Source organism: Diceros bicornis, chromosome 25 (genome assembly GCF_020826845.1).
Source record: "Diceros bicornis minor isolate mBicDic1 chromosome 25, mDicBic1.mat.cur, whole genome shotgun sequence".
Lineage (NCBI taxonomy): Eukaryota > Metazoa > Chordata > Mammalia > Perissodactyla > Rhinocerotidae > Diceros > Diceros bicornis.
In genome coordinates this window covers 13,568,932-13,596,216 of record NC_080764.1, presented here as the reverse complement: position 1 = coordinate 13,596,216, position 27,285 = coordinate 13,568,932, and the positions used below count along the sequence as shown (strand labels likewise).

The 27,285-nt window shown below is 46.9% G+C and overlaps 1 protein-coding gene and 1 long non-coding RNA gene across 2 annotated transcripts; both read right to left on the bottom strand.

Annotated features, from left to right (window-relative positions):
- Positions 1 to 6,750: 6,750 nt before the first annotated feature.
- On the bottom strand, positions 6,751 to 13,751 carry LOC131421429 (apolipoprotein L2-like). The gene is given in 5 exon segments (XM_058567997.1): positions 6,751 to 7,138; positions 7,417 to 7,836; positions 7,838 to 7,903; positions 10,984 to 11,110; positions 13,645 to 13,751. Coding segments are annotated over 5 exon segments (1,032 nt in total). The 5' UTR covers positions 13,676 to 13,751.
- A 6,066-nt stretch (positions 13,752 to 19,817) lies between these two features.
- LOC131421693 (uncharacterized) lies at positions 19,818 to 22,954 on the bottom strand. Its single transcript, XR_009223931.1, has 3 exons — positions 22,860 to 22,954; positions 22,621 to 22,737; positions 19,818 to 19,944 (listed from the first exon to the last, which is right to left on the bottom strand). It is a non-coding gene; the product is annotated as an uncharacterized LOC131421693 (long non-coding RNA).
- Positions 22,955 to 27,285: the final 4,331 nt, after the last annotated feature.

The following is a 27,285-nucleotide window of genomic DNA, read 5'->3' as shown; positions in this document are numbered from 1 at the left end:
GGTTGGTCAACCTTCACTAAGTGCTGGCCACCTCACTGTGACACTGAAAAGACAACGCACTTGGCATGGAGAAGAAGGAGAAGGAATCAAAGTGTGCAGGAAACTGGAATATTAGACTGGCTGTCTCATGGAGTTCCCACCTACGCTGTGTCTCCTGCCAGGGCCCAGGAGACCTCTCACTCCTTTGACATGAGGAATAAATGGATGACTAGGAACTCTCTAGACTCAAGGGTTGGGCTGGGACCCTGATCTCTTTAGGTGGGAGAGATCCCAAGAGGTCAACCCTAGGGAAGGCAGTTCACAGCCAGAAGAAAATAGAGTGTAGGTTTCATGTCAGGCAGCAGGGAGGGTAAAAATTGGGGCTCACATTTGACACACAGAGCTTCCCAGCAATAGAACTGATGGACAGTTAAGGTACTTTCTAAAACCAAAAACCCTGTGAGCAAAGAAGAGACACAGGTCAACACGCTGGACAGTCTCTGCTTGTCACCCAATTCTCCGACCTGAGTCATGGGACAGACCCAGAGCCCTTGAAGGGAAAGGCAGCCAGGAGTTTGAGAAAGAGCCTGTCCTACACCATACATGCAACCTGCGAACATTCCTCCTATCTGTTCTCTAGGGACTGGGAGCATCCCCTCAGGTAACCATGGACTAGTTGAAGGAAACACGACATACTTAGGATGGTTGGTAATTAGCTCCAAGGTTACACTAACTACTGGGCCCCAGAAGAATGCAGAAGGCCTCAGACCATGGTCTACTGGTGAGAGGGATGCTTACGGGGGTAAGTAGTAAGTGAATGTCTGATTTGAGTTCGTCTCACAATAGGTCCATTGGGACCCAACCCTCACCTGGTCATCATTTACTAGGTTCCTGAGTGGATACCTGGAACAGGTACTCTTGGAAGCCACAGATTGTTCACCCAGACCCATGGATAGGGGCTATTATGGTGAGATAAATCAGTGGAGGCCATTGGGTCTTACATCTCTACCAAAATATTTAATGATATAGCTTTTTTTTTGTTTGCGGAAGGTTGGCCCTGAGCTAACATCTGTTGCCAATCTTCCTCTTTTTTTTCTCCCCAAAGCCCCAGAACATAGTTGTGTATCATAGTTGTAGAGTTGTAGCTCTTCTATGTGGGATGCTGCCTCAGCATGGCTTGATGAGCAGTCAGTAGGTACACGCCCAGGATCCGAACCGCCGAACCCCGGGCGGCCAAAACGGAAAGCATGAACTTAACTGCTCCGCCACCAGGCCAGCCCTCTACCAAAATATTTAAATCAAAATAGACACCAAATTCTTGGAGGAATTACAGAGATTGGTGCCATCATCAAAGCTCAAAGGAGGCAAGAGTAGTGGTTCCTACGACACCCTATTCACCTCTCCAGTTGGCCAGTGCCAACCAGTGATATTTCTTGTAAAACAGTGGCAGGGAGCTCACAAACCTACTCCGGTGGAAACTCCAATGGAAGTTGCCATTCCTAGGACGTTATTGTTAATGTAGGAAATAAATACAGCCTCTAGCTCTTGGTATGTATCAATCAGTCTTGGTTGCAAACAAAGATATCAACTCTGGTTTCTTAGTGAAAAAAGGGAAATCTATTAGAACAATGTCAGAGTTCCCTCAAATCTTCAGGAGGCTGGAGACCAGGCTTGAAAAATAAGTGTAAACCAAGGCGTCTCTATGGTGTCACAGGCAGGGAGCAAAAGAATCATCTTTTGGCAGGAACAATACGGTCAGGGCACTGCCTCTGCCACCCTGACATATTATCCCTGTTGGTGCAGGACAGTCTCCTCCATAGCCATTACCCCCTTGGGCGGTCACCAAGAATTGGTTCTAAGCACCCTTGGTCTTTGCTTCACTTGTTTCAGATTCTGGATCCCATGTGGAAGCAGCCAATAAATCAAGCTAAGTCTTGGGTATGAGCCCTGGATTCCAGAGAAGGAATAATCTGGTCTCTCTGGTTTCTACATACAGAGAATGTCATGACTACACATGGTGGGAAATCTCCCCAACTAAGAAGAAGACAACAGTTCCCTGTGAAACAAGTCCATTACATTCAGGGGCCCCAAAAGTTGACATTTTTGATTGCAGGAGACAGAAACCTAACTCTAATTTTCAAAAACTAAATAGAGACGCCACTGAAAAGTCCAGAAATGTCCAGAAAGAAAATTCAGGTGCTTCAGCCATGTCATCAGTATGCATCCTGTCTCAAATTTTGCTAGGCTTTCTGCCTGACACAGTGGCTTCAACCAGTACTGGGCTGCTGTGGAACACTTCTTAAGGGTGTTCCTGAAGAACAACAGAGAACATCTGGTAGTCTACTCTGCGTGTGAGGAGAGGTGTCCTCAGGCCAGGATCTGCATTGTTTCTTGGGTAACTGCTAAGGGTCTGGCTGGAATGTCAGAATTTTAGAAAGAATAAATCTGGAGGCTTGATGACAATATACTTGGGGAAGAGGTATATGGATGGAGCTCCCAGAATGAGGCCAGAGCTGGAAACTACTCCTCTCCCATGTGAATGTTCACTAGAAGGTCTCCACTATCAGAGACTTAATAATCGACGATGACAGCTTTTGTGACTGCAAGTCTTCCCCCTTCCCCAGGCAGGCCAGTGCTTTCAAAATGGGCTCTGTGACAAAGTGGCTGCTAGAGAGGCTATGTCTAACCACACAATATGGACTGTTCTTCATCAAGGTTGATTTGGAATCTCAAGAATCTCAGCCCCAGAAGTGATGGTCTTAAATATAATTGAAATGGCCTGAAGGGAACTCAGCTGGGAGAAAATACCTTGGTAGGTTGAATACTGCCTCATAGGTTGTGTTTTGCTCTAAATCCATACTCAGTATTTATACATTTTCTCCCAAAGCCATAATTTATGGATCTACGAATTAAGAAGTTATGATGAGGGTGCTAGCTCTCATTGGTACACATAATAAACCACTTTGAAAAATTTGTTTTCAAAACCCATGGCCCTGGGACCTTCTGGTCTAGAGGTGTTAGTACCTAAGAGGGGAATATCTCCCTCAGGGCAGACACAAATGGTTTCGCTGAACTGGCCATATCTGATTCCTCATACTCCTCCTTGATGTGTGGATAATGGTGAGGTCACTGGGTTGGGTGTGGTAGTTGATCTTGATTCTCAAGAGAAATTCACATGGTTGCTACACAGTAGGGCAGGAGGAATATGAGTAGAACTTGAGGAGTCCCCTAGGATTCCTTCTTGTACTGCCAAAGCAAATATTAAAGCTTAACAGAAAATTCCACAACCTTACTGAGGTAACATCACCAAGAGGTTCAGGCTCTACAAGAATGAATTTCCCATATGGAAGGGGAACATTGGGCAGAATAACCAGTTAAAGGCTTGTATCAGGGGCAGCAATAGTCAACGGTGGTTGTAGCTTCTATTGCACCTCTTTGTTTCCTACAAAAGTTTGTATATGTACATAAACATAAATATATATATATATACATGTATGCAAAATATTGAGAGAGGAATATTTTCAATGGAGCAACAGAAACACTGATGACGTACTGAGGTCCTCCACACCATGACACAACTTAAGATGCAGTATGTGGAGATCATTTATGTTTGTCTCCAATCGGAGATGGGGTGAGTGCACTAGCTGTTGTATACAGGATCATTGGATCCATAACAGGTCAAGGAGAGTCATGTTTATTTGAGAAGAAGAGTGCATGTGTGTCTGGTAGCCAAGGGGTTGACTGTATGTAGTATGCACAAAATCAGGTAGCTTCTTGACCTGAGACTCCCCATAAAGTTTGTGTCCCTATAACCCAGTCCCTTTCCTCATCCTTTGACCTGACTGGCCCAAGAATGTAGTCACCCAACTCGAGCTGTTCTGTCTCCTGGGAATTGGAAACTTTAATCAGAGACACAAGGATTCCAGGTGTTTGGATCTAAGCTATCTGATGGCAGGGTCCTCAAAGGGCAGACTATAAATTTCTAAAGTTGGACACTCCCTGGTTCCTATCCTCCTGAACTGTGTAGATTTTGTGCTTCTTTCCATTCTCTGAACTGCCCTAGCCCCCTTCCAATGGATCCACTTATGTTAGCCAAACTCAGTTTCTGTTGCTTATAACCAAAGGAATCTCAACTGCTACAAGTATTACAGTGGAATTGCATCAAATGCACATTTAGCAAAATAGAATTCCACCATAAGGTTAAGGGGGAAAAGGATTGGTGGATTGCTGAATGACTCAACTACTCAATGCCTGAAAGACTCAATGCCCAAGTGAAATCTACGCAAGACAGGGAATTATACGAGAACTGATGAAGAATTGACAAAGAACTGAAACACATTGTTCAGGTGATCAGGCAAGTGGGTGGTCATGACTTTGTTGACTTCTTCAGGAAGAAATGGGAGAATCAACGGAAGGCCTCAGGTAAACATTGCCTGATAGAGAATTAGAGGGACTGAGAAAAGTCTTCTGCAAGGTGGTATATACAAAAGGACGTATAAGGCACTGGATGAACTTTGTGAGTGATTTAGGAGACTTTCTGGGATAACTTTGCATGTCTCGTGCCTCTTGCTTCCTGCCCTGGGCTCCAGTCATGGAAACCTGTTTGACACTTACATGCTCCACACGTGGAAATACAGAGAATTAATGTCCACTGGAGCAAGCCCATGGGGGATGGGAGCAATGGTCAAATGCTTCCCTCTTCCTCCTTGGAGAGGATGATTCTGAGGCCATTCCATGAAGGCTCTGCAGACTCAATTTCCCACATGGGTGACCACATCAAGAACATATCTTTGTATCGATTTCCCGTCCTTCTGTGCCTTACTTCCCCCAGTCCCTCAGTCCTGCTCCTGGGTATCACTTCCCATCTGAGAGATGCTTGCCTCTGGCTCTGCCTTCAGGGGACCCAAGTCTACTTTAGGCTGCATGGAGGCTTTAGGCTTTTGTGCTGAGTAATGAGAAGGCATTGAAGGGTTGGAAACAGGTGCTTGATAAGATCTATATTCTTTTTTTTCCCTTTTTTGGAGGCAGATTAGCCCTGAGCTAACATCCGTTGCCAATCCTCTGCTTTTTGCTGAGGAAGATGGGCCCTGGGCTAACATCCGTGCCCAGCTTCCTCTACTTTATATGGGACACTGCCACAGCATGGCTTGACACATGGTGCATCGGTCTGCGCCTGGGATCCGAACCTGCGAACACTGGGCCACCAAAGCGAAGTGTGTGAACTTAACTGCTATGCCAGCTGGCTGGTAGATGTTGTGGGTCTATAAGGGTCATTCCAGCCCAGTGTGGAGAATGGGCAGAAGCAGAGCCAGAAGAGTCAACACAAGAAGACCTTTCTGGAAGTTCTGGCAGGAGTCTAGGTGAAATGTGAGGGTAGCTTGGGCGAGGCTGCTTGCTGTCTGGCTGTCTCTCTCTGTCCCTTTATTTATCGCTGACCATCTCTCACACCTGCACATACGCCCTTCTGATCCTAATCAGCCTCATGTGCCACATGTCAGTCCTGGGTCTCAGCCGTTCAATAAGAAACATGCCTGTGCTCAGCCCAAGTCAGATGTGTGCAAGCTTCCCCTAGTTGTCCCAGTGGGGCCTGCGGGGCGCTGAGGTCTGAGGGAAATGACCAGATGGGAGAACGAGAGCCCAGTGAACTAGCAGGAGGAGCAATGGAGGACTGGACCCCTGAGATCCTGGAAGACAGGCTCATGGGGAAGAGAAGTCAAGCATCCAGAGCCCAGGTGAGCCCATCAATCACAAAGCAAAGGCTCAGTGTATCAGTCAGTATTTATTGAACCAGTCTACAGAACACAAGAAGGGGAGAGCCAGACAGCTGTGAAATATCATCTTGTCCAGCACCGCCCCCCAAACTAATGAGGAAACTTAGGCTCAGAGAGGCCACATGTCTTGATTCCAAGCTGGTTGGTCTCCTCAACACATCACTAGGTTCCTTAACCTGATGTCGGCATCTGGTTTCACTTTGTTTTTTCAAATAAACCTCTATTACAAAACAGCATTTGCAATTTCATTGGAACTTCATTGATCTCTCTGTGTACCCTGGCCCCAAAGAGCACCAGTGACTTGCCAAATGTTCCACGTACTCTGCTGTCATCACCACCAAAATCATCATCACAACCATCACCACCACCATGGCTCCCATCATCATCACCAGAATCATCATCATCGTCATCATAAAGAAGTCACTACTTAACTAAGGTGAAGCTGCTGAAAGACTAAGGTGAGTCGATAATGAAAAGGTAGGGCAGAAGACCACCACCAAGGAAAGACTCCATTCTTGCTGGGACATCAAAGGATGGGGAGGGTCAGTAGATGAGCCATGTTACTTTTCCATATTCCATCAATTCTAACTCTCTAGCTTTCTCCTATTTTCAATTCTGTAGTATTCCTAGCTTTCTCATTGCTTGTTACTCCACGCCTCTCTATCCATGCCTTCAATGTCTTCTTTAGTCCAAAATAAATAGTTTCTCCCAATTCCCCTCACTCCTAAGACCCTCTCCTCCCTTATTATAGGCTCCACTTTCTTCCTTTGAAGAAAGGAATTCTTTCTTCAAAGGAGAGGAATTGAAATTCCTCCAATTCCTTCTCTTTGACTCACCTGCCATCTGCATTAACCATTCCCTTGTTGTGTTCAGCTACAGAAATGCCAAGCTCCTTAACACCCACTCCCATAAACTTTACCTTGCCCTCTTTTTCCCTCTAATAAGATATCTCCATGCCTTTGTCCAGAACACGTCCCCACTCCCTGCAGTGCTCTGGGGGTCATGGAATGAGGCCCTACTGCAGCCTCTCATGGATCTGGGTGAGCTCCTCCAACACCCTCTCCAGCTCCTGAGCCTGCTGCCTCAGCCCTTCAGCCGACTCTGCCTTTGCCCCCTCATGCAAATGAAGTGACTCTTCCACAAGGCTGATCACATCCATCAGAAGGAAGACACCTGCAGTGGCCGCACCCATAATCCGGGCTCCTTTGGCCATTGCCAGCGTGGTGCCTCCAAAAGCTTTCTGTATCTGCTTGCCTCTTTGGACCGAGATTCTCCCAATGGCCATGAGGAATTTGGTATAGGCTGCTAAGTGAGGTTTGGCTTTGGCTAGCTTGATAGCATGGACGTTCTTCTTAATATTTACCACGACTTGGGTGGAATTCTTTGATCAAGAAAGACTATGCGGGGGGCCGGCCCGGTGGCGCAAGCGGTTAAGTGCGCGCGCTCCGCTGCGGCGGCCCGGGGGTTCGCTGGTTCGGGTCCCGGGCGCGCACCGAAGTACTGCTTGGTAAGCCATGCTGTGGCGGCGTCCCATATAAAGTGGAGGAAGATGGGCACCGATGTTAGCCCAGGGCCGTCTTCCTCAGCAAAAAAAGAGGAGGATTGGCGGATGTTAGCTCAGGGCTGATCTCCTCACAAAAAAAAAAAAAAAAAAAAAAAAAAAAAAAAAGAAAGACTATGCGGTGTGCTGTGACGTAGAGTTTCCTCTACCACCTCCCTTTTGTCACTGTCAATTAATGCCAGGCGACTGGCTTCAGCTTTTGCTGACAACATGCTTGAGGAGTCCACAATGCTGGTGGACACACTGGTCACAGCAGCTGCTGCTCCCAGCCCTATCCCAGTTGCCAAGAGTGCCAGACTGACCCCTGCTGTCACGGGTGCCAGAGCCAGGCCAAGGATGGTCAGGATGCCAGACACAGTGCCAGTGGAGGCTGCCACAACGTTGGAGATGGTGCAGTCCCTGTGCACCTTGTCAACCTTGTCTGCAAGTGCGTGGAGCTTTCCTATGCGCTCCTCAAGCTCCCGTTTCACCCGAGGAAACTCGTCCATGATCTTCTTCCTATACAGTTGGTCTTTTTGGATCATGTCTGTGTTCCATGGCCATGTCTGTGTTCAGCTCATTCAGACCTTCATGTAGTGCACATGCGTCTTCGCTGTAACAGTGAAGGTCAAGTGATTAAGAAAGGCAGTTTGCTTATCTGTAAAATGGACTTGATAAGATCTCTCCTGCATAAATTACAGAACTTTTACGATAAATCAAATGGAAAAGAATTTTACAAATGTAAAGAATTTTTCTTTCAATGTTAAACACATGTTTTGTACATTGTAGATGCTCCGCGGTACTTATTCCATCAGTGAATATATAAGTAAAAGTCGTCTTAAGATGCTGTTAAGTAGTAAGTATTTGAAGAAGATGACTTCTCACTCTAAGGCAGGTCTGCACCATCACCACCAAAGTGTTTGTAGAGTGAAACTCCATAGATGAACAAAGAGAAGTAGGATTGGAGCAGAAAAACCTTCATTCAGAGACTCTTAGTGTGTAGTGAATAATTAACCTCCCCCACAGAGAGGTCTGCCCTTTGCGCTTGGCTACTGGGAATTCATCTCTGGCCCCTAGAATGTTCTGGCTGATAGGAGTATCTTTGTTTGCCTGGGCCTTTGGCCACTGGACAGTCTGACAGGGTGATGTAAGATGGGGACTTTGGGTCAAGTGGTCTAACCTTTGGAGGAACTGGAAACTAAAGGCATTAGTTTGGCCTCCAGGAGGGGCTGGAGACTACAGTTCAGCCATGTGGGCATGTGATTGAGTCCCAATAAAAACTCTGCATATTGAGGCTCAGGTTGACAAAGACTCTTCATGATCAAACTTTAGTCAGGCTCTTCTGAACCCTTTACCCAAGTCCTGTCATTGCCAGGCTATGTCTCCCTGGCTTAGGTAGAATCTTGCCAAGTCAGTTTAGTGAGAATCTCCCCACTCTTGACATATCATCACCCTTGATATCTCATCATGTTCCTCACCCTCTACCTTTGTCGTGTAAGTCCTTGACCTGCCATTAGTAAGAATCCCCTTACTGTTAATGTCTCTTCTTACTAATTTTCCATCCATCAACCCACTCATTCTGCTCACTGGCTATAAATCCCCAGCTGTCTCTGCTGAATTCAGAGTTGAGCCCTGTCTCTCTCTCCTTTATTGTGATAGTCTTGACATCTACTGCAACAGTCCTGAGGAAAGTCTTCCTGACCATTTTAAGTGTCAGGATAATTTTTTTCTTTCACAGAGTGAGCTTCCCTGGTTGGCAATGCTCCATGTGCAGTGTCACACATTGAATACAGAAGAGTCATGCGTCCTGAGGACAATGGAAGCTTCACGTTTGAAACCCGCCCAGACTCTGCCCTATGTGTCTCTCCCTTTGGCTGACTGTAACCTGTGTCCCTCCTCTATAATAAAGTGTAACGTGAGTATAACAGCTTTCAGTGAGCTCTGAGAGTCCTTCTATGGAATTATCAAATCTGAGAGTGGTTTTGGGAACCCCGCAAATTTGCAGTTGTTCTCAAACGTAAGGGTGGTCTAGGGACTGTGCTTCCAGACTTTGCAATTCGGCTAATTCTGTGTACTTAGATTTAAACAAAACCCAAAAAATGCAGAGCTAGAAGGGACCTTACTGATCATTTTGCCTGGCATCAGCTCTCCTCCAAGCCTGATGCCCTTTGACCTTCTCAGCTGAAGGTCACTGGGTCCAGCCACTGCCCCAATTGAGTGGGAAGCGGTAGATCTGCTGTTACCCTTCATTCCCCTCAGACTCTCCAGCCCCCTCCCTGACTCCTGACCCACCATCCAGCACCCCACCCTCTGAGGTGTCACCAGCCTAGCTCACACCTTAGCTGGTGACAACTTCACATGCATGCACACCAAGGACATGTGTAACTTCATGGAACCTCTTCAAGACTCAAGAGGCTTTAAGAACCTTTTGTGTGACTCACTAAGCCTGAAAAGACCTGCATTTGGACAAACTAGTGGAGAAAATACTTTCCTCCTTGGTGGGGACTTGTGAGTCTCCTTAGAGTCCCTCAAGTTACACAAAATGGGCAGCCACCCACTCTGAGGTTGGGAGTTATCACTAAGCAACACTGCCTTCCCACTGGTAAGGGGCTACTCTGTGTAAACTAGAAGAGGGTCCCAAATAGCAGTTGAGAAACCCCCAGCTCCCAGGTAGGGCGTGGAGGAAACGGTCACCCACGGCCCTCTGCCCAGCAGTGAGGGAAACAAATCAGGGAGGGAAGAATTGTCTCGTCTCCCACTCACTGGACCTCTGCTACATCCATTGTCTCTTCAAGTTTGTGCCCTGGGCACCTCAGTCACCTCACTCTAGTCCTGCCCTGCTGCCTAAGCCTTCCTACTAGTCCTCCAACCTGGACCCACCCGTGTTGCATGCTGACCCCCAGCTCTGACCCTGGTCCAGGCCACCCTGGGGCTTTGGAGAGGATGATTGCACTTGGTAGCCATCTTTGGCCCTGCAGTTCACCCTAAGGCCTTCTACACAAGCCTATCAGATTGAATTGCTGCTCCCACTGAACAGATGACGAATCTGAGACTCCAAGACATAAGCCCAGAGCCCCAGAGCTGGGCAGAGAGAGAGTCTGGATCCAACCCTGCTCGGTCCAACTCCACTCCAGCCTCTCCACCTTATGAGCTAGCAGGATCCTGAAGTGTTTGTACAGTTTCTTAGTTAGGGAGAGAAAGGGCTCTAGCCAGAATCCCCGGGGACACAAACTGATTGTGTCAGGATTTTTCTGACTTTTCCCAAAGGAAGACCTGCTTGGCTCTCATTTCCAGGAAGAAGACCCTTGGCTCCTGTCTCTTCCCAGCAATCTTTTTAAAAGTTAACATTAACTGAGCACCTACTATGTGTCAGCCATTATACTAAGCACTTTACATGCATTGTCTTATTTTCCTCATAATAACATTGAACAGATGAAAAAACTAAGGCAGAGAGTAGTTATGTAACCTACCCAAGGTCACATTACCTGCCCCCTGCAGGTTTCATCTCTTCTCAACCCAAGGCCATTCACTGTCAGCACATGACATGGAGGAACCAGTCCTCATGGATTTTTGAGAAGGGATATACTCAACCTCAACCACAGGAGACCGCCTGGAGGAGGTGTGCCTGCCAGAAGGAAACTAGCCCTGGGGGGAGATCTGGGTAACATTCCTGGGGCACCCTGTGAAGGTTACCTGGACAAACCATCCTCAGCCACAAGTTGCTCCCAGGCCTCAACATCAGTCAGCAGGAGCTGCAGTTCCTCTCTGCTCACTCTGTTCTGGAAATACTCAATGGCATCCTGAAGACAGCTTTTGCTTTCTGGATGGAAAGACAAAGCAATAAGCTTAGAAGAGATTGTGGTAGAGCATAAATGGTATTCCATATAAGGGGTTAAGTGTTAATCTTCTTCCATAGCTGTCACCTTGGGTATTTTTGATGGAGTCACCTGGTGTCATGGACTGACATGTGTCCTCCCAAAATTCATATGTTGAAGCCCTGACCCCCACCAATGTGACTGTATTTGAAGATAGGGCCTTTAAGGAGATGATGAAGGTTAAATTAGGTCATAAGTGTAGGGCTTAATCCGATAGACTTGTCTCCTTATAAGAAGATGAAGAAACACCAGAGAGCTCTCTCTCAATCTTTCTCTCTCTGCACACACAGAGGAAAAGCCATGTGAGGAGAGAGCAAGAAGGCGGCCGTCTGCAAACCAGGAAGAGAGTCCTCACCAGAAACCAACCTGCCAGCACCTTGATCTTGGACTTCCAGCCTCCAGAACTAATTATCTAATTCCTGGGATCCAGATGTGTGTAGGAATTCAGAATTTTATACCTTTAGAAAGAGAATACAGGGCAGATATAGTATATTACTTAACACTTCCAGCAGGGTCTGGGAAGAATCCTGAAAACAAATGCATTTGTGTTTCAACAGGGAAACAAATGAATATTCACATTAAATGGGATAGATAATGTCTATATGGCTATAAATAGTCTCAGCTCAGAACAAGGCAAGATTACTGCCCAAATGAGTCACCAAAAAACGTGTGCTTTTCAAGGATTTGGAGATTATGGAATTGCAGATAAGACACTGGGAATAGTATATATATGAGCATGTACTGAACATGATATAAAATATGTGTCCTGCCATATACACACACAAAGGGCATTATTCTTACTCCCCCAGAAGAAGAAAGGGAGACTCAGACAGGACAAGTGACGGCCAAAGCCAGCAAGCAGAAAGGTCAGGAGCTGAATCCAAGGCCAACTCACAGATGTTTCTCTGATATTACTTTGAAGCCTCCTTATGTTTTAAAAATTCCTGTGATTTTTGCATTCTACCCTAGAGTATATCTACTTTTTTTAAATATGAAAATAGTATGTCAGACTACCGACTGTTGAGTAAAACAACCATGCAAAGAGGATTCCTCCTGCTAATCACGGGTGCATTAGATGGGCAGTGGAGGGGGACTCTTCAGGTGGATGGGGGCTGGACTCAGCTCGCATCCTGGTGATCAATCTGTATCACCACCTTCCCCCCAGGCTGGTCTCCGGGGACACAGCTCCCCATTGGCACCTCTGACCCCAGGCTGGCCCATTTGTTAAACAAGAGATCGTCTTGTTTCCGAGGGAGAGTTTGTCCTCAGGGATCCACCAGCCTGAGCCCTCCGTCCAGGATCCCAGAGCCTGCTGGGGAGCTCCTGGCATCTGATCTCTCCTCCCCTCCGTTGTCCTTCACGGTGCCCAAGTAAAGCACAATTCCCTATTCTAGGTGGCTGCTGGGAGAGTTTGATTTGGTTGCCAGGGTGACACAGTGACGGGAAAGAAAGCAGTTCTGAGAAAACTGGACTTGAGGAATCCTAGTGTGGATGTGGGTGGCTGGATGGTTGTTTCATTTTTTTCTTCTCCTGATTCACTCCAGGGAGAGAGGAAAGCAGGACTGAGATAGACAGAACCCCCAGCAGTAAATCTGCGGATTTATTGATTGGTGTGGGGGTCGGGGGGATAACTGACAGCTGGGCCTCTGCAGTGGTATTGGAGATCAACAGAATCAGTACCTGCCCAAGGCAGTCACACCCGGTAAGTAGGTGCTTATTAGTGGGAGCACAGGGCAGGTGCCCTGACACCGCCACGAGGGGAGGGGATAATGGGGGAGGGGGAAGGTTTCTACCTGGAACTAACTGGTTCCAGGGAGAGGGGACAGCAACAACCCTTTGGGAGGACCTACTGTGTGGCAGGCACTGGCCCAGGCCACATGCACACATTATATTCGATCCCCATGACAACACAAGGAAATGTTCTCATTTTACAGGTGAGGTTAGGTAAGGAGTGCTCCAGGTCACACAGATGGGAGGGCGCAAATGCCAGACTGGGGTCCAGTTTAGTGGCCTGCTGCCCCTCACAAAGCAGTTGGGCTGACAGCAGGGCAAGAGTTGGAGGGAACGGCCTCCGTTGGTAACACCTCAGTGTCAGCCAGAGTGAGGAGGGACGCTGGACGGGGCGGGAAGGTAGGAGAAGCCTCCAGGGTTGCTGGTCACCTCTTCTCCCTCTCCCGCCTTGGGACTCCATCTCTCCTCCCCCATCTGCTGTCCCCCTCAGCCGGCAGTCCTGGCCTCACTCTGAGTCATCTGATGGACTGCAAGGTAGGGAGGAAGTGGGCACCTGGGCCATGGCACCCTGAGGAGAGGACCTGGAAGGAGATGCCCCCATGATCCCCAGGGGGAGCTCCCCTAAGAGGGGCTCGAGGATGCTCATCAATTCCCTTCTTGATTCCTCGGTAGGTTAACTCAGCCTAGAGGTGCCACCCTCAATACTAGGTTGTCAGGAGGAACCAGCAGAGAAGAGGAAGCTGACTACCTGGGCTGACCCCGCAGGCTTCTGAGGTCATGGTGTCAGCAGCAGAATCTCAGAGTTTTCTCTGACAGCTCACCAGTCTGCGTCCAGGTTGGAAGGAGGTGTTGCTTCACCCTTGGGGAAGAGAAAACAAATTGTGGGGTCAAACGTGTGCCAGTTGTGGCAACAGGGTGCAGTGAGGGGCAGGTCTCCAGTGGTTCCCTCTGGGATGACCGGAAATGCCAAAATGGACTTAACCCAATGTGTTTCTCTGTCTCCTGGGCTCTGCAGGCTGCTATTTAAGGAGAGTTACTCATCTCCCTTCTGCTTGCTCTTGAGACAAGTCAGAGTCCTGCCGTCCTTTGGGGGCACAAGGAGAAGATAATCAGACAAGGAGACTGCCATCTGAGAAGTTGTAGAAGTAATAAAACCAAACACAGAAGAAAAGACAGGAAGGAATGTTCTGGAAATTACTTGAGCTTGGGAACACTTGTGTTTACTGATTGATAGTAGCTAATATTGATGGAGTACCTACGATGTGCCAGGCTCCTCATGTGTTCCCTCATTGAATACTCTCACACACTCCATGAGGTGGGTGTTACTCTGGCTCCCATTTTAAAGTGGAGGAAACCATCACACAGTTTAGGTTTTCACCTCAACTCAGGTTAGCCCAAGTTTTCACAGTAGTGCCAGAGCCAGGGCTTGAACCCAAGTCTTTTTGGTCCAAATCCCGTGTTCATGACAACTATGCTCTACTTTCTTTAATAGACAAAAATACTTAGTCACGGGTATATGTTTAATTGTAAACAATGCTTCTCATTCCAAAATGATGTCCTGCACCTGTGCACCATTCTCTGTCTTGATAAATTTCCTGGTGCTGCATCTTCCCAAAGCCTGTAGCCTCCTTGCTTCTGCAAGATCCTTCTCCCCATAAGGTCCTGGAGTCCTGCTGGGCCCTGGCCTGTTCCCCACACCCAGCTGTGGACTGCTGAGCCCTTCTGATGGTGCCCAGGCCCATCTACTGTCCTCCTTAACTCCTGGACCTTAGGTTGTTCCTAATTCTTTATGTAAATACTAGTGCAAGGAACACTCTCCTCACATAAAACTTTGCCTGCATTTGAGATTGTTTCTTTCACAAATTTCTAGAAGTAGAATGACCAGGTCTGAGGGCATCAACTGTAAACATTTTTTCATATCTGGAACTCCACTGTTATGCAAAAAATTATACTAATTCACAGTTACAGTATATGAGGGTGTCCATCTTTTCAGTTTTATGAGTTCTCAGTGGTCTTTTTTTTAAAAAAAAACAGATCTTTATATACAGAGAATTTCTTTTGATTCTGCTTGTCATTATCTTGCTTTGGGAGATGAGGAAAGAAAGCAAATGTTGATTATGTTTAGGCACTATTTTAAGAAAGCAAAAGAGCATCGGTCACCTACCTGCCTTGAGACCGGACTGAAACGACAGTAAAGGTATTTATAGGTATAATAATAGCTCATGCAAGTGTGGTTTACATTTGTGGTCTTTGCTCTGCACCAAATTGCTCTAAGACTTTACAAATAATAACTCGTATTCTTCTAGTAACCATTGAGGTGTGTACTATTTCTATCCCCATTTACAGATAAGGAAACTGAAGCACAGATGTTACATGACTTGCCCAAGTTCAGAAATCTTGTAAGTGGTAGACCTGGGTCAAGGTTCAAATCTGCCTGCTGGACTCAAGAACCCACACACTGCCTCTCCTCACTCTGCTGCCAATGAGAAATGGGAATGGGGTCAACAGGAGACAGGAGACCTCAACAGATTTTTGAAGACTGACTGGATGGAGAAGCGATAGCTGAATAAAGAGGAGAGGAGGGAGCTGCTATCAGAGAAACAGAGAGAGGGCGTGTGGGCAAGAAGAATGGTCTGCCAGGCAGAGCCTCAGAGAGGGAGACTGAAGATGAGAGGGAGGCAGAGGGGGAAAGCAGGGGATAAGTTCACCATCCCCACATCCCATCCTATGTTCACAGCAGCCTTAGGTCTACACTAGAGGGAAAAAATCAGAATTGAGAGACTCCAGGAAAAATATGTCTGTATTTTGGCATTTATAGGTCCTCTTCTAATTCTACAGGGAAACCTGCCAGTCAACCTACCTCCCACATAAATACTAATGGGCATCTAGGGTCAGATATGTGAGAAAGACAACAACATGGAAAAGGGTAATTAAGATAAAGAAAACGAGACCAGAAGAAATGGATAAATTTGAAAATAGAAAATAATCTTTTAAAACTTGAACCCATGTCTTCAGGGAGATGAGAAAGTTATTTTATTCATAAAATGAGAACAAGCACTGAAAGGGAAAAAAATAATGCAACAAAAAAAGAGATCATGGAATGAAAAGGTGGTTGACAAACTGACAAAATAAAGAACTCTAAAGAAAGGTTGGGAGAGAAGGTCAAGGAAGCCTGCCAGATAACTAAACTCAAAGATGACAGAAGAAATGGAGCTAAGTGGGGAATAGAAAAGTTTCCATCCACAATCGTTCCTTAGAAAGTCACTTGAGAATGAGTTGCAGCAAAAAAGAAATAAAAAAGGAAACCACAAAATGAAAAACAAAACTGTGTATGTGTGTTTAAGGGGTGGGATGAAGGATATCCAAGAGAGAGAGATTCCAGGAATCAGGAAAATCAACCCTGAGAGAAGGGAATCTGAGGATTACAGCTGGGCAGGCAGCAGCCCTAGCGAGCATCCAGTCCAAAATGGAATAAGAAGTGGAGAAGGTCAAATACCGTATGATTTCCTTCATTAAGTAGTAGATAATAACAACAATAAACAAACACATAGGGACAGAGATTGGATTGGTGGTTACCAGAGGGGAAGGGAGGAGGGAGGGAGGAGGGTGAAAGGGATAATTCGGTACATGTGTGTGGTGATGGGTTGTAATTAGTGTTTGGTGGTGAACATGATGTAATCTATGCAGAAATAGAAGTATAATGATGTACTCCTGAAATTTTTACAATGTTATAAACCAATGTTACTGCAATAAACAAAAAATTAAAAAAAAAAAAAAAAAAAAGAAGAGAAGAGTTCCGTGGGGAAACGGGACTTGATATAGCACCTCACACGGTGTGCAGTTTGAAAGAAATTGAGGAAATATTGAAGACAGACAGTAAAAGGGGTAAAAACGAAGGCAATTAGAAACATCAGGAGAAACTGAAGCGGCTCAAGAAACCACGAGCAGCTGTCCTGTACGTGTTAGCTCTACGGTAAGAACGTTTAAAATATCACAAAAATGTAAACACGCCTGTTTGATTTTTAACTTTTAGGACAAAACAGAGCATTTAAATATGAGAACTAAATATACCTGTTGCCAATCATTATGGAAATTAAAGTACAATGAAAGAAGTTGGGTGGTGAAACCCTGAGGCGGAAGAAGGAGAATTAATATCCTCATTTTACAAAGTGAGGAGTCAAGAAATACTGGCTGCAGTTGAGGGCACGAGAAATAAAGGTGTAAGTGAATTATGTACAACTACAAAATTTTCTCATAGAGGATATAAAATAAATGATAAAATGATATTGGAAGAAGGTGGAGAGGGAGTATAAGAAAAAGTTTAAATATAAGTGAAATTCTTATCTATCCTGGTAGGAAATAAATAAATAATATCAGATTTTAAGAATTGAGAAAAAGAAAAATGCAATAGCTAGTATTTATTAGCTATTGTGGTTGATGACCCCTTGCTTTGCACCAGGCACCGTTCTTAGTGCTTGGTTTGCATTAACTCATATTTAACTCTCGCAATGAGTGTGTAAGAAAGGAAACCGAAGCTCAGAGAGGTTGAATAATTTATCCAAAGCACCCAGCTAATGCGAGAGCCAGAATTCAAATCTAGGCTTCCTGTTCCCGGAGCACAAACCCTCACACTATTGTATCTCCCAATGTAAGAATATTATTTAAAGACACTGATTAACTACCAAAAGAAGAAGTTAAAAATTAAAAGCAATAGCTTTTAATTGGGAAGGAGGTGACCAGTGTCCTCTGTACCAACCGATTTGTTTTAACCATATGCACTTAATACTTTGATTTTTGTTTTATTTTTAAGAAAGCAAAAGTCCCTTTATAGTAGTTAGTAAATGCTAGTCACAATAATGGGTTGGTTTCTGGCATGACCACCTTACAGATTATGGAAGCAGTTGGATCAAGTGCCAGTAAGAAATAAGCCTGACTCCTGGGGTGACAACGGTCAGGGTAGGAGAAACTTTGGTGGTTGGTGACACTAAGTTCTCTAAGTAAAGTAGGGATGATGACATGTTTTAAACTAGAATAATCAGAGTGAACTCTAACCTTAAACAGATGTATTTTCTAGCAACACCTTGCCCACTCACATATGCACCGTGGGCTTTTCTCTCCTCAAAGGAAGCAGGACTCCTTGAAGGGGAGCTGGATTCCATGGGTCTGCAATATCTGCTACTCCAGAGGCAAGGATGCTTTCAAAGATGTTCAGAGCAGGGCTCAAAGGAGCACCCACTGGTAAGTCCTAACAAATTACATAGAACCATAACAATAATTGGTAATGATTATATGATCATGTTTAATTGGGTCAAGTTGAGTCTATGAAAGGCCATGAGTTCATAATAATACCCAAATGAGAAGAGTTGAGGCAAAGTATACAGAAAAGGTAAATGGGTAAATGTAAAGGTTTAAAAAAGGAGGTTGTAATGCAAAGAGGAGTTAGTATAATGGGGAATGTTTAATTGTGAATTGATTTTAATAAGAAGGGGAATCTTAATATATATGGGCATTTTTCTTATATTTGCTTATGAAACTGTTGATAAGGGACTGAGAAAGAAAAAAAGAACAACCCCTGGCATCCGGAAGCTGACCTGGCACTCACAACTAGGTGATGCTCTTCTTCTATTGGACATCAATGATCTCACAGACACCAGCCCCAGACAGGGCTACTCTGAGACCATGACAACATGAGACAGAGCAAGGCCACTTCATAATTCTGTCTACACAAAGACGAAAACAAGGTCTCTGTGCCACCCACAAGACACCAAACACTCCCTCCCTTGGCTGAAAAGAACGACTGTTTCCTCTTTACCAATTATAACTTTATCCTCGTTCTGGTCTCTCCTCTCTATAGACAAGATTATTGAGACACCAACTGATAGAACTGCCCCCACTTTCTGCAGCACCCCATCTAGAGTGTGCCTCGTTTCCTCAGAGCCTCCCCCAAATCACCCGACTAAAGCCCAAATCCTAGAATCGGTTCTGTCTAACACCCTCCTACTGAGATGCTCGTGGGTCTTCCTCACCAGGAGTAATAAACCCAACTTGTTCACTACAGGAGTGTCCCTGGTGGCCTAAGGCTGGAGGGCACTGACAGGATGGATGCGGGTATATACTGCTTCTATCACGTGAGGAGGAAAGAATAAACAGAGGCAGCTGTCAGGTAACCAAGGCAGGAACAGGAAGGGTGGGGATGGCCCCAAGCAGGATCCTTTCTCTTTCCCTGCCCTGTCACTGGGTCATTCCCTGGCCCTGATCCATTTCTGGCTGCTGATCTTTGCTCTTGAACTTGATCTTAACAACACAAATGTTCCCATGGTCTTTGACACTTTTCTGCCCACCAGCTCCACTGCAATTCCACCCTCCTCCAAAGGCTCTGGCCTCCCCCTTGACTTGGCTGCCTCTCATCTTTGGGCCTCAACATCGAGCATGTGTTTCCTGGGCCCCTCTGCAGCGAGGGGTGACTGTGTGACCCAGTTCTGGCCAAGAACACACAGGGGAAGTCAGCTGAGAGGGTCTTGGGGGCTTCCAGCTATAAGAGAAGGTGTGAGAGGAGAGCTAGCTGGCCCCTTCCTCCTTCTCCTGCTTTGAATGCTGCATGACACCAGGAGCCGGGGCAGCCTATGGACATCCTGAAACACGAGGCCCAAGAGCTGACACAGAGAGCCAAAGGAGGAGTGTGCAGGCAGAAAGAGCTGGATCCTGGATGATGCCAAACATTTGTAAACGGGTCTGCACCCTCCATCTCATCCTTCCCGTCCTTCTCTGCCATTCTTGGCCTGGCCCTCACCCTTGTCTTGGGCCTCAGCTGGGTGTTGATGCTGACATTTTTCCCTCCTGCTTGATTAGCACACAGGGTGTCCTCCTTGGTAGCCGCTGGCTGCTCAATTACCAGAAAGGCTGTTGGTGGGGGAAGGGAGGACCCTGGAGGAAGCCTGCCCCTGCCCAAATGCATGGCCCACATAGGGAGCCCTCTATCCCCATCATCTCTTAAGATCTCAGGACACAGCAGGGCAGAGATTCTCACCAAAGCATCTCCTCCAAGTGGCTGCAGGGAAAGGAAAGGAGGGGTTAAAACAGGATCAAGTTCAAACTCCTTAGCCCAGAGCAGTCAGGGGGGCCTGGCTGACTGCCCTGAACTCCTGTCTTCCTCCCCTCTCCCTGCCTCCACATTGGCTTGGTCCTGGCACGTCCGAGGACTCCCAACTTCCGCCTCTGACTACACCCAGCCTCCAGGCCTCTGCTCAGGCTGCTCCCTCCCCCTGGCGTGCCTTCCCCACCTTCCTCACCAGGTGAAAGTTGACCTGTCCTTAGAGGCCCAGCTCCAAAGCTGCCTCCTCCTGTTGGCTCCCCCAAGAACTCTCCAGGCTCTCTGGAATATTCCACTTTGCTGGTTGTAGTTCTATGTCTGTTAAGGTTCTTCAGCTCTCTGTCTCCTCCATTGGACTCTGAGCACCCCAGCAGGGGCCCCATCTATTCTTGCTGCACCTCCTGTCCCAGTGCCTCTAGGGGTTCCCTCCACCTCCCGGGCACAGCCTGGCTAAAATCTGAGGTAGGCGCCATTACTCGGACATAAAAAACCAGCCTCTGCACAACACAGCACAGCCCCAATTTCACTCGCAGTTGAGTAGTTCCATTTGTTTTTCTTGGTTATCTTGGTGAAAGCTCTTTCTGGCTGAGAACAAACAAGACCAAGACTCAGATTTCAGGCAAATTACCTCCTCATGTAATGCACTTTCGACAGTTGTATTAGATTTCTGAGTTTCCATTTATCCATGGCTCCTACTGCAGCCATGACATTTTTACATGAGGAGAAAGAGTAAGAGAGAATTGCAGAAAAACGTGGGTCCCAGCTACAATCTGAATCATGCCCAAGCCTTTAGCAGGATAGTCCAAAGCCTCCCCTCCTCCACGAGGCAGGGCCCAGGTCTGGACATCTGCCCGGCACCCTGCAGCCTCCTCCCACCCTTGTTCACTAGCTGCTGCAGGAGCTTTGGGGGGACATGGTGGGGGGTCATTTCCTTACTGCACTGGGGGATCCTTTGAAGGCACAACAAAAAGTCTTGTTCCTCTTTGAGTGCAGTAGGTACCCACTAAAAATGTCCTGTATTAAAAAGGAGGAGGAGGACGGGAAGGGGAAGAGGAGGGAGGGGAGGAGGAGGAGGAGGAGCAGGAGAAACAAAAAGCTTCTACCAAAAAATAAGTAAATAAATCCTAAAAGGATCTAAATATAAACCAGAAAGAAAAACCAGAAACGCACTGGAAGAAATGTTAAAAATAAAGTTGAGTTGAGGAATCCTTTCTAATTAAGACACAAGTCCCAGAAGCCACAAGGGGAAGGTTTCATCTATTTGACCTCTTAACAATGAAAAATTGCATGAGCCAGCCCTAGTGGTTTGATGGTTAAGATTTGATGCTCTCACCGCCATGGCCCAGGTTCATTTCCAGGTCATGGAAACACACCATCCTTCTGTGGTCATACTGTGGCAGCGGCTCACATAGAGAACTAAACTAACAACTAGGGTGCACAACAATGCACTGAAGCTTTAAAAAAAACAAACAAACTAAAGGTTGCAAAGGGCACCATAAACCAAGTCAGAGTACAACGAGAGGCCAGGAGACGCTATTGGCCATACTTACAGCAGACACAAGGAGAAGATCCACAACACACTAGAGATCCTACAAATCAACATGACAAGGCTGAAGCCAATTTTAAAAAATGGATAAGAGATATCAACAAATCACTCCTGGGGAAGTGACTTGCCCAGCATCACACAGCTCTTGGTGGGCAGAGTGGAGGCCAACACCAGCCCTTCTGACACTGGTATTTAAGGGGGGAAATGTGATATTAATAGTTCAAAAGTTTCTAGGTTTGAATCCACCTGTACAGACACAGAGATCTGGGCTCACACCCTACAGTTACACTCACACGTCTACAGCTTGGTTTTTTATTTTAAGATTACAAAACTGCAGATATTCTGCAACGTGCCCCTCTCACTCCCTACGTCTGGGCTGTCATTTCTGATTCGGGGCACACAAGACCCCCTCTTACTTCTGCATCACCCCCCAGTTCTGAGCAGAGGGCCAGGCAGAGGGGAGGCAAAGCTCTGCCATCTCCCTTCTTGGTCTCTGTCGTGGGATCCTGGGCAAGGTACTCCCCTCTCAGGGCCTCAGTTTCCCCACAGGCCCTGGCACTGAGCAGGCACTCAGAGACGGGGGCGGGTGAAACAAGTCTGATCCCCTGTATCTCAGAAGAAATCCTCGGCCCCCTCAGCCTCAGCAGCAGCACTCTGGGGGCAGCTCAGGGCGGCCAGGCCACAAGCAGGAGAGGCTCTGACTCACCTGCCCTCTCCACCTCCTCTGCTTCCTCCAAATTTCCCAAAGGGACGAGCACCCCCAACATCCACCTCTTTCTGGGGTCACCTGCTCATGTCTCAGCTACTCCAGAACCGGAGCTGAGTCGGGGGAGCTGTGTGGACTTATCTGAGCAGTTTCCCCTCCCTCTCCACTGTTTAGGGGCTCAGGGGGAGGGAGGAAGCAGTCAGACAAACCTGGGTTCAAATCTGGGCTCTGCCCTTGCTTAACCTGTGACCTTGGGCCCATGACTCAACCTCTCTGAGCTTTTACTTTCCCTTATCTATAAAATGGTGAAAATAGTCCTTTCCTTAGAGAGTTGTTGTGAGGATGGGGAGATGGTTGGGGGGTCCTACCCTCCCCAGCTTACCAAGGAGTCCTCCTCTGGCTGAGTGAGGACAAGATCCAGTTCTTCTCAGCTGTGCAGATCCAGTCGTCAGCTGTGTGGCTGTGCAGTAACCAGACACATCCTCTAGGCGCAGATATACTTGGGGAACCGAAATGGAAACTGCAAGTCACTCCTCTGAGGAGATCTTGATCAAGCAAGCCCGGCACCACCCTAGTTATTCCCGCCCTCCTTGCTGAACTCCTTATAGGAGAAACCCCTACCTGACATTCCAGGGCCTTCTTGGCTCAGCTCTCCTGCCTTGGGCTTCTGGAAGGAAGACCTGCCACGGTAGACTGCGGCACCCTCCACAAATTACTCCCCCAACCCGTGGGTTTCTTCCTAGTCTCCTCCTCCCTTGTCCCTCCCACACTCCCCAGAAAGCCTGCCCATGCCTCTTTGTGTCACCAGCAATTAGCGCACACCAGATGCTCATTGTGTACTTGTGGCATTGGTGCTGTTGAATGCCACGCCCACCCGGTGTCTAGACTTCACTTACATTGGTCCTTCTGCTACAGGGACCTGTTTCTTTTTGTTGTCGTTAGTGCTGTTGAGTGGATTCTGACTCTTATGGAGACTGTGTACAGCAGAGGGGAACCTTGCCCAGTCTTTTTGCTCCATCCTCTCACCTTCGGCTCTACATCAGACGATGCTCTGTTGCGATTCATAGGGTTCACATGGCCAACGTTTTCGGGAGTTGGTGGCCAGGGCCTTCTTCCTAGTCTGTCTAGTCTGGAAGCTCTGCTGAAACCTGTCCACCATGGGTGACCCTTCCAGTAATTGAAATACCGGTGGCATAGCTGTCAGCATCACAGCAACACACAGCCGCCACAGTATGACAACTGGTGGATGGGTGGGGTGGTTTCCTGACAGGAAATGAACCCAGGCCGCAGCAGTAGGTGCCGAATCTTCAGCACTAGACCACCAGAGCTGGCTGCTTCCTGCTCTGAGAAGCCCTCCAGCATCCTCCCTGGCAGAGTCCACTGTCCCCTGCTCTGTTCGCACGGCACCTGGAGGAGGGGCGTAAGCCCACTGCTCAGCCACTGTGTCCATGTCTCCCCCAGCCTTTTGCTCAGGTCTCTCTCTAGACTTGTCCCTGATGGCAGGGACAGCACCAGTGCCTTTGGGTCCTGGTGACGCATCTGAGAAGGCCCATCTTTGGTGGTCAATGCCGTTTGGATGGATGCAGAACTTCGTGGGAGTGAGATGAGAGAATGCTACTGTTTTCTATGCTGGTTTATTTCTGCTGATGATAGATCAGTTTCTCTCCAAATGGAAGACTTTTATAGGAAGGCCAGTATCACGGCAACTCAGAAAAGTCTGAAAACAGAAAACAAATCCTGTTTCCCGCTTGGTTCCTGAGCAGAGCAGCCACCATCGATGCAGGGCTGAGTGTGAGCCAGCACTGTGCTGGCACCTTCTGCTCCTCTCCTATGTAATTCTCACAGCAGCTCCAGGAGCTATCAACTCCATTTTACAGATAAAGAAATTGAGAGGAAAAGGTCTCACACTTGTAAGTCATGCAGCTGGACTGCTGTTGGACTTTCCTGCTTTGCCCCAGGCAGAAGGGACTGGGAGGGGCCCACACCACAGAGGCCAACCTGACCCTTCCATCGGGGCCTGTTTCCTCCCAGACAGATGTCCATGGGGCATCATGGCCACCTCCCCGCCAGCTTTAGAGGAGGGACAGAAGACTGCTGGGTATTATGACAAGAATCACACACTACAGTGTGGTCTTATAATCACCCGGTAAAGTGGGCCAGGAACATGATCTGATTTTGCAGATGAGGAAGCCGAGATGAGGGGAGAGGCCGTGGCTTCCATCCAGCAGCTCAGGGGAGGAGCCAAGACCCAAACCAACTTTGACCTTTGACAGTTGCTTAAAGTTATTTTTTGTCATCTTTTCTGTAACCTCCCGGCCTCTTGATTCCTCTCCTTTTCGTTAGCATGACTTTGCAAGACAGACAAACGAGACCATGATGAGATGCTGAACTCAAATATCCACACGAGCTGTGGCTCTGTTATCACAAGGATCCTCTGTAAAGAATGAGAATGGACTCCAGATGGACATTCGTGACTCGCTGAGCACAATCTCATGGTGTAACATCGAGGATGGAGGCTGCAGACTCAAATTGGGGTGAGAAATAGGCATCATTTGACTCCAGGGACCTGAACTGACATACCATTTGGAGATTGTAAAGATCTAGTGACTATAAACTAGTGACCCCCAATATCACATGAAAAGTCACCCAGGATGCCTACATAGCTCCAGAGCTGGGGTCTTGGCCATAATCTTTGGTCAATAAGCAATTTCAGCCTTCTGTGAAGGCAATACTCACTCAACGGGAAAGTAACCTGAAAATTGCTTGGGGTGTTGTCTGGCTGATGCCACCAGCATCACTTGGTGGAGGCTGGAAGATTCAGTAGCCAGAGGCACAGGGCCACCACCCCCACCCCACCGCTGCCCACCCAGTCTCTCTCCATCCCATGGGGAGGTGTGCTTTGCTCAGACATGCTGGACATTATAAGTTGTCAGTTCCAGAACAGGGACCCTGCCTGCTTGTTGTGTTCCCGTTTTATAGGGACAGTGGTAGTGGGTAGAGAGATTCAAATTGAGTGCGTGACAATGCGGACTTCTGAAATTTTCAGAGTGGCTAGAGGAGACAGACGTCTTAGGACTGCAGAGCACAGGGCAATTGCACTCCATGCAGACGCACCTGGTGACCTCATGGGACATGGAAGGGGGAGCCACTGGTCTCAGCCACTCATTGCCAGGCTGCCAGCATCATCCAGTGGACAATCCTATCTGTCCTTCCTCAGGTGGTAATATTGGGCTCTGAATGAGGAACTATCAACTTCAGGAAGGTTTAGAACTAAGTATAAAAATGACAGATGAAAACAAACCCAGAATCTTAATAGTTTTATGTTGAAGTCAAGACAAATATGTTTTTAGCTTTAATGTACAGGTATCCCCCGCCTTCGGAAAGTTTCCATTATGCCACTTCATTTTTATGAAAAACATACATTAGTACAATAAAGACTTTTTTCATAATAGTCAAAATTCTCTTCAGAATTCTCTTGGTTTCAAAAACGGATACTAACATAGGTCTTTTGTAAAGGTCAAGTGGCATAACGAGACCTTTGCAAAGACAAGGGATGCTCCACATTATGCCATTTCGGTTTACGAAGGTTTCATAGGAACGCTCTACTTTCTGATAGTGGGAGTAACCTGTACATATAATGTTTAGGAGAATTGGACACATTCTCAGAGTTAACAGATTTTTGATTCCAATTTAAAACAGGTAATTAAGTATTTGATTTAAATTAACGATTTTAAGTTGAAAGACACTCTACTAAATACTAAGGGTGTTGCAATAAGTTTTAGCCCAGACAGAGGAAGCAGCCTCAAGTTCAGCAGATTCCAAAATAGGAGGGGTGAGGAGTGATGGGTAGCGGTGAAGGGGGGCTGTGAGAGCCACACCACCAGACATCTCTGGGGCATATGCCAGGGGTATCACCAACCTCTAACCCCCTTGCAGTCAGGACACCAAAGAGATTCTTGTCTGGCGTCACTGTTGTGCTAAAGTATGGCCTTAAAAATAATAGTATCTATTCACTATGGAAAACAGTATGACAGTTCCTCAACAACTTAAATGTAGAATTACCATATGATTCAGCAATTCCACCTGTGGGTATATATCCAAAGGAATTGAAAGCTGGGTCTCGAAGAGACACTTGTACACCCATATTCATTGCAGCATTATTCACTCAGCATAATGCCCTTGAGATTCATCCAGATTGCTACATGTATCAATAGTGTGTTCCTTTTTGTGGCTGAGTAATCCTAGACTAATACAGCAGGAAAGGATCTTGGAGACCCCTCCCGGTTGTGCCAAGATGCCCTCTAGAACCCCCAAATCTGGTTCACCTCCAGGAACCAGCGGCTCTAGGCATGATGCCTGTTACATGTCACTTTGCTTTCTTCAGGAAGACACCTGGGCATGGCTTCCTCCCCTCTGCCTTGTCCTTCCTCCATCTGGACCCCTGCTACCCCCCTTCCTGCCTCTTTTCAGGATGCACTATCTGAACCTCTTTCCCTATCTCCCAGCACAGCTTCTTCTTTTTTCTTTTTTTAGGAAGATCAGCCCTGAGCTAACATCCATGGCCATCTTCTTCCACTTTATATGAGATGATGCCACAGCATGGCATGACAAGCAGTGCATCGGTGCACTCCTGGGATCTGAACCTGTGAACTCCACAGCTTCTTTTTTTTAAATAATATTTAAAAAAATTGAGATATACATCATATAACATAAAATTCACCGTTTTAAAGTGGTTTTTAGTATATTCACTATGTTGTGGAAGCATCATCACTACCTGATTCCAGAACATTTTCCTTAACATTTCCTTAACCTGTTATGGATCCAATGATCCCCTATACAACACCAAGTGCACTCACCACTTCCCCAGCTGGAGACAAACACAAATAATTTCCACCTACTACATCTTGAAGTTATGTCATGGGGTTGAGGGGCCTCAGCATGATATCAATGTTTCTCTTGCTCCATTGGCCTCCTCTCTCAATATTAGGCATAAGTGTATATTTGTATTTAGGTACATATATAGATATTGGTAGGAGACAAAGAGGTA